The sequence below is a fragment of the Eleutherodactylus coqui genome, chromosome 5, assembly GCF_035609145.1.
Source record: "Eleutherodactylus coqui strain aEleCoq1 chromosome 5, aEleCoq1.hap1, whole genome shotgun sequence".
NCBI classification, from domain to species: domain Eukaryota; kingdom Metazoa; phylum Chordata; class Amphibia; order Anura; family Eleutherodactylidae; genus Eleutherodactylus; species Eleutherodactylus coqui.
Window position 1 is genome coordinate 142,233,571 of NC_089841.1, and position 7,635 is coordinate 142,241,205.

At 42.8% G+C, this 7,635-nt stretch overlaps 1 protein-coding gene across 2 annotated transcripts in view; it reads left to right on the forward strand.

Annotated features, from left to right (window-relative positions):
- The window catches only part of CFAP251 (cilia and flagella associated protein 251), a 62,044-nt gene extending 57,272 nt beyond the window's left edge, over nucleotides 1-4,772 (forward strand). The window contains exon 22 of one of the 2 annotated variants that reach the window (XM_066603294.1): nucleotides 3,224-4,772. In XM_066603294.1, coding sequence (XP_066459391.1) covers nucleotides 3,224-3,363 — 140 coding nt within the window. In that variant the 3' untranslated portion in view covers nucleotides 3,364-4,772. Of the gene's footprint in view, nucleotides 1-3,221 lie in introns of both variants that reach the window. The other variant, XM_066603295.1, reaches the window with a different exon arrangement.
- Nucleotides 4,773-7,635: the final 2,863 nt, after the last annotated feature.

The following is a 7,635-nucleotide window of genomic DNA, read 5'->3' on the forward strand; positions in this document are numbered from 1 at the left end:
CCCTCCCCTCTGGTTGTTTGCAAAATCGCAATTTACCGCGATTTTGCGCGATCGCGATTTTAACATTACAAGGCCCATAGACCCCTGCAGAAAAAAAACGCTGCGAATTTCACAGTGAAAAAAACTGTAGTGGGTAGTCACCCTAATTCTTGTGGAGGAAGAGCCCAAAAGAATAAGCAGAGGTTGCAGACAGCCGGCTGGATGGTGTGTTCCTCTCCAGACTCTGTCCTATATTTTGTGCCCATACATTTCTGCTCTCTTTATTACATTTATATCTGGTCTCCTAGCAACGTGCATACGAATCCGCATCCATATGCAGTGTAAATTGCGTATGCACTGCAGAATCCACAATTCAAATTCGCTTGTGTGAGACCCGCCTAAACCTCTCTTCATATGAGGTCAGATAAGCATACAGTAGCCATAGGGCTTAAGGGCAACAAAAACTGTGTTATAAAATGTGTTTAGTTCAGGACCTGACAATACTATGGTCCCGTAGCTTGCCTCCCTCTCTTAAAAAGAAGTAATAATTAACACCAGCTAAGAGGGGTTTGACCTGCGCTGGTTCCTTTTGTAATGGGAGCTGGTTAACAGGCATTCTATTATAGTGACTGTAAGTATGCTTACCCAGGTATCATTGTGTTTTGGTGCTACCCTGCTCATACTGCCTACACTAGGAATGCTGTCTAGTGAGGACTCAGGTTCTTGCCAAGAGGAGTTGTTGAATGAGATTTTGGAAGCATCACCATTTATCCTGCAGGAATAGCAATGCTTCCCTTCCTTATAAATGCAATGACTAGCCTTGTACAAACTACTGTAGGTAGGAATTAGTGTTGTCCACCTCAGTTGCTTCCCAGTGGATGATGTCCTGGGTTAAGGTCTTTGTCCAGTTCGCCATGCGAGGAGTCATGGAAGACCTACAAAAATTTGGCATGCTTCCATAGCTAAGAAGGAAATTCATGCGCTCCAGTTTATTTGAAGAATCGCAAACCAGGGGTTTTGTATGACGACCAGGATTCGTCTAGAGCATCAAAGAACTTTGCTTTATTGAAGCTGAAGGAAGTGAGTACCATAAAATAGAGAGGCCTGGGAGGCGACCTTTTATAACCAACACGTTTAATCCTTATAAGCTTGATGAGGAACAGGAGAAATGGGGATTTCCTCCAAAGGTTGATGCAGCTATAGCACATAGATCTCTACAGTGCCATTTTATCAGAACCAATGGATCATATGCAGACTGCATCCTGAAAAGAGGTTACATGGCCAGTGCCACCCACGCTAGAGTTTCTTTAGCCCCTGCACATGTCACAAGGTGTTAACATCTTGGCTTATCTGTCTGGAAAAGGCATTCAGAAAAAGTAAGTCTTTGGCCAGGTCTCCTTTTTTGGAGCTTCCTTGTCAGTTAGAGATCAATCTAGTTCCCAAGACAACTCACACATAGGATCCAGGGTAAGGGGAAAATCATCCCCAGCAGAATAGGAAATGAGGCTTCATCTCTGACACTGGAAAGATAACTGTAGAAAGCAGGCCAGTATTTTTATTTCTCAATGGCAACATGTAGCTCAAGATCCAAGAGCTACAAAACCAAGTAGATCATGGTTACATAAATTTTCAATGCCTTCTAAGAGACAGGTCTACCTGCTTGTCCTGCAAGAAGACTTGCCATTCTTCAAGCCTTGAGTAAGCTCTCTCGGGTTTTCGTAGCATCCAAAGCAGGTGGAGGTTCAGAACCATAATTGGCCTGATGGAGATGGTTTGACTATATGATAACCCTGGATTTCATGGACGCCTACTTACACGTCCCAGTTGCTAAAGTTCACAGGAAATTCTTGAGGCTAACTAACAGATGGAGGTCAAAGATTCAACATTTTCAACGTTGAGTCCTTCCCTTTTGAGATCCCTATAGCTCCTAGAATTTTTCCAAGCTAGTCCCTGCTATGGTGGTCTTTTTATGTCTGGACAAGATTGTTTTGATGAGCCAGTCATTCAGATATTGAAAGACTAAGGCCTGTTTCACACAGGCTACAAAAGCGCACGATTTTGTAGCGATGCGACATCACTACAAAACGCATGTATGTGGTGAAGCCCATGCTTTCCAATGGGTTCTTTCACATGAGAGATATTTTGAAGCCTGAAAGAACCCATTGAAAACCATGGGCTTCACATACCTGCATTTTACAAACTACAAGATATTCTGTAAAAAACGAGCCCTCACACAACTATTGATGGAAAAATAAAAAAGTTATGGCTGTCAGAAGATGGTGGCAAAAAATAATTTTTAAATATTTGTGGAAAATATAATAGTACAAAAAAGCTCTATAATTATTGGGTATTGTAGTAATTGGTTATATTGTCATTTTTACTGCATATGCTGTAGAAACAAATCACCCCCTCCCAAAAAAAAAGGATTTCATTTTTTTCCATTGCACTCCACATTTTTTAAAAGTTTTTCAGTACATCATATGGTACATTATATAATACCATTGAAAAATACAACTTGTCCCGCAAAAAAAAAAGCCTTCAGACATCTATGTGGCCATCCCTTTGGGCCCTTCCCTTCGAGATCCCCACAGGTCCTAGAAGTTAGTCCTTGCTATGGTAATCTACTTATGTCTAGGCAAAATTGTTTTGATGAGCCAATCATCCAGATATTGAAATATCTAACAAATAAATAAATAAGAGTTCTGATTTTTCTTAAACTTTGGTATAGTCTTTAAAAATAAAAAAGGGGGAGGAGGCTTATAGGCTCTGTTTAATTTGAATTCACTTTTCGTGTCACTGGTCTAAAGCATGAGGTAGGGGGGTAGGGGGGTAAATTCCCATTTGTATATATAGTGCTGTTAAGACTAGAGGAAAGAGGAATTGAGTAAGTAAATTGTACCTTTATGGGGACAAAAGATTATGAACATTTATTAGGCCCATTCAGACTCTATTAGAACACAATGTGGAGGCCAAGCAGATGAGCACCAATCTTGTTGTTCGGCACTCATCATCAAAAGTGCATTGTTCCATGTAAAAGGACCCTTAGGCAGCTGCAGTCTGAATACAGAGATAGTTACGCTTTCTTTATTCAAGTTTAATGGAGTTTGGAGCTGGGAGCAAAGCAAAACTTTTGGGTTGCTCACATGGCACATGTTGTATGTTGTCCACAACCTGGTGAGAATACATTTTAATGTTGTTACCAGAAAATATGGAATGTCTTTTATAACTGTATCTATTATTACAGGTATAGCAGAACTGCTGGAACAGAAAATACCAAATGCAATCACAATAGATGTGCTGGCTGCAGATATTCTTGGTTTACCAATTCATGAGTCTGATGATTATGAAGAACTCTCACAAAACCCAGAATCTGCATCTTATTAACTGTTATGCACATAATGTCTCTATAATGTCAATGGTACACAAACTTTAACACTCCCCAAATATCTGCACAATGTGTAAATTATATTATAAATATATAGAAAACTGGGTTTATTTCTTGTTTTTCTTATATTTCTATTATTATGTTGTATGTTGATCCAACTGGATATTTTACTACAATTCTTCAATGCGAAAATTAAATTTGAAATTTCCTTTTGCCATTATTTCATCCTTGACATTGTTAAAATATAATGTGTTCTATGAATTCTGACAATATGCATTTTTTTGGCGTTTTTGAAGTTGTGTAGAGCAGTGTTTCCCAACTCCAGTCCTCAGCGCCCCCCAACAGGTCATGTTTTCAGGATCTCCTATAGTAAGAACCCCTGTGGCAATGTCTGAGGCACCGACAATAATTACATCACCTGTGCAATACTGGGGAAATCCTGAAAACATGACCTGTTGGGGATCCCTGAGGACTGGAGTTGAGAAACACTGATGTAGAGAAGCCTATTGGAAATAATACTAGTAAAAATGTTATACCTAGAGCATACTGCATTTTGAAAATAAAATACCAGTGACCCCAAAAGAAAAACACTGTAGCTTTTACAATATTTTCCTATAGACTTTAAAATAATATCTGGCTGCAGTGTTTTTCAACTCAAAGAAAAATTTAGTGAAAAACCCAAATGAAAATGCCATCAAACACGTTAATGGTGTGTGTGAATCCAGCCTAAATTACCCGAGTGCTCTTTCATACAAGCGTATATCGGACGCCTTTTTAATGGCCGGCCGATATACGCTACAATCTGATGTATTGGATTCCAATGCATCAGACCACAGGTGTATTCCCGTGGTGTAAAAGCTCCCAGACGGCTATTATAAGGCCAAGCTCTTTCACGCCGGCCCGAGCAGATAGTTCTGGAACTATCTTTTCGTCCGGAATACGTCGGATGCTCCTATGGGAGCCAATGACAGCGGCTGGAGAAAGGAGGTGGGAGGGAGTTTAGCAGCATGACTGTTAAACTCCCTCCCTCTTCTCCCCTCCCCTCCGGCTGTTTGCAAGAGAAGGGGGCTCACAAATGTTAGATTTGTGTGCCCAATCATGCGTTTTTACATTGCCCGCGGGCACACACAAAAACGCCTACGGCCATGTGGAAGAGGCCTAACTCCGAGGTCCTCATGAAAACATTCCCACCATAATCCCATTTATTATTTAAAATACAAATTATCTAATCAAGTATACAGTGCACTATATTTTTTCATATACAATGTAATAGTGTAATTAACATCTGTACTGATTTGTATCAAACTCACCAAATGGGTTACACATTTCTAAGTTGATTGGTGCATACAAAACACAATTGTTACAAGATTCTTCTTGTGTTAATGATCAGCACGGTTTGATAAATTAAAATGGCAGTCTGCATGTTGTAAATCAAAACTCATTGATTCCTTAGACTACCTCCCCTTCTACTGCTTCGTGCTTCAATTGTGATACTCATATGTCTATTGTAAGTGCTTTTGGTGGTGAACAAAGGTTAGCATGGGCACCCGCACTTGTCTGTGGGTTCACAGCCCCATACACAACAACCTGAAATGCAATGTGTGTTTTTACATCTTACTATCATTGTTGGCATTAACATTTCCAGCTATTTGCGGTCAGAACGCTTCTTTTTCCTGATTTCAACATATGAACTTCAAGAATTCACTGCTCACTTGCTGTCTACTATGTCCCACTCTTGGCCGGTGCCATTGTCACAGAGTAATCAATGTTATTAACTTCACCTGTTTAATGTTATGGCTAATCGATCTATGTTCTCTGTATAGTTCAGGGGAAAACACAGGACATATTAATCCTATCCTGCTAGGCCGTGCCCCTTAGGGCATGTTCACATCTGTGCTGAAGGCTTCGTTCAAAGCCTCCAGTGTAGATCTGGCATAACACCCATGATGAAATAGCACAGCATCCAGGAAAATGCTGGGCGGCATGCCGGAAGCTCAATGGATGGACAGTGGATAGACTATGGGCAATAAGGTCTATCCTCTGTCATTCATAACTGGCATATCAGAACAACGTAAGTATCAGCGTAAATGTCGACATTAAATATCAGCATAAATGTGAAAGTGGTCTTAGAAGGAAAAGGAAATAAAACACTTACAATAAAATACTATTAAAAGGCCACCTGCAGATGGGCGGAAATTCCGCGGTGGGATTTCCCGCGGAATTTTTCGCCCGTGGAAGCTGCCATAGGATTGCGTTAGCAAACGTAATCCTAGGCCGATGGCCGCGATTTGTCCGCGCGAAATCTCGCGCGGCAAACAAATCGCGGCATGCTCTATTTCTGTGCGGGGCTCATAGAACCCCGCAGAGGAATCTCAATCCCCGGCCGCCGGCTCCAGTCTGCGCATGCGCCGTCTGCCCAGCAGCCGGCGCATCAAACAGCCGGAGCCGCAGAAGGAGGTGAGTGCACGCAGCTCTCTGCAGGGGCTCGGGTCGGGTCCCACTGCGGGAATTCTCACAGCCGGATCCGACGCGGCCGTCTGCAGGCGGCCAAAACGAAAAAATAGAAGTAAAAATAAATGTATAAAATAAGACCTGTTACATAAACACTTGTTAAAAAACAATATAAAGTAAAATGCAGCTGCTTATATCTCATTCATGGGGTCATCACCTATCTTGCATAATCAGTTAGTGTATACCTCACATCATGAGCACTCCACTGTAGACTACCGTTAGTGTGTTACGGTGCCCGTAATCAGTAAACGAAAGTTTTTAAAAATGGAAAATTTCAACTAAAATGATCATTTGCTGGATGAAATTTCACAACGAACAATGGTTTTAGCTGACCAATTATACACATTTATCATCTAAAACAAAGTCGGCCACTTTGAAATTATCTTCTGATAGTCGGGCAAAATATCTTTCATTCTAATGACATAACTTTCAATCGTGAAAGAGCTTTCATTAAAAGAATATTCCCAGAAAGATTGTTCATCCTTCACCAATGTCACTGAGCATGTATGATCAGTTTAAATAATTGTTCAGAGGCTGGACAGACATCTGTCTGGGATGATTTAGTGACTCCTGCACTGAGTGGGGGGTTGGACCAGATGACCCTGGAGGTCCCTTCCAACTCTACCATTCTATGAACTGCAACAGCCAATATGGAGTAAAATGTGTCTGCAAAACAGTTGTTCACAGATGATCATTCTTTCAACCATCAATCTTGCTCTAGGCCAGTGGTGACAAACCTATGGCACGCGTGCCAGAGGTGGCACGCAGAGCCCTCCCTGCTGGCACGCGCCGCCGTCAGTCGCTCACCACGTTAATGAATACCGGCAGGGGCCGCGGCTCCCCTACTGGTATTCACTCAGCTGTGCTGCTAGCGGCGCTGATCCCGGCGCACACTGTAACTTCCGTGTGCAGCAGGATCCTTCTCCTCTTTGGTTCCTCAAGAGCAGGGGAAGGAGGTGTCTGGCAGCACACTGATGTCACAGTGTGCACCTGGGATCAGCGCTGAGCAGAGAAACGGCGGTGCTTCGACGAGGACAAGGGGGTAAGTATATGGGTCTCAGGGGTCACTATTACTACTGGGACCGCTGTGGGTTGTCACTATTACTGCTGGGGGCCGCTGTGGGGGGTCATTATTACCACTGGGGCTGCTGTGGGATGTCACTATTATTACTGGGGGCCGCTGTGGGATGTCACTATTACTAGTGGGAACCGCTGTGGCATGTCACTATTACTACTGGGGGCCACTGTGGGGTGTCACTATTACTACTGGAGGCCGCTGTGAGATGTCACTATTACTGTTGGAGGCCGCTGTGAGATGTCACTATTACTGCTGGGGACCGCTGTGGGATGTCACTTTTACTGCTGTGGGCCGCTGTGGGATGTCACTATTACTACTGGGGGCCGCTGTGAGATATCACTATTACTGCTGGGGGCCACTGTGGGATGTCACTATTACCGCTGGGGCCGCTGTGGGGGGTCACTATTACCACTGGGGCCGCTGTGGGGGGTCACTATTACCCCTGGGGTATGTTTACATGTGGCGGAAATGGGAAGGGCTGTTTCTAAATAGGCAGCGTGCAGATTTTGACTGCTTTTTGAATGCGGAAATGTTGTAGAATTTGCCATAGAAATTTCCGCTTAGGATATTCTGCAGCATTTCCGCATCCAAAAAGCAGTCAAAATCTGCACGCTGCCTATTTAGAAACAGCCCTTTCCTTTTTAGAATGACGGATGTAAAATTATACATCGTGATAAGCCCC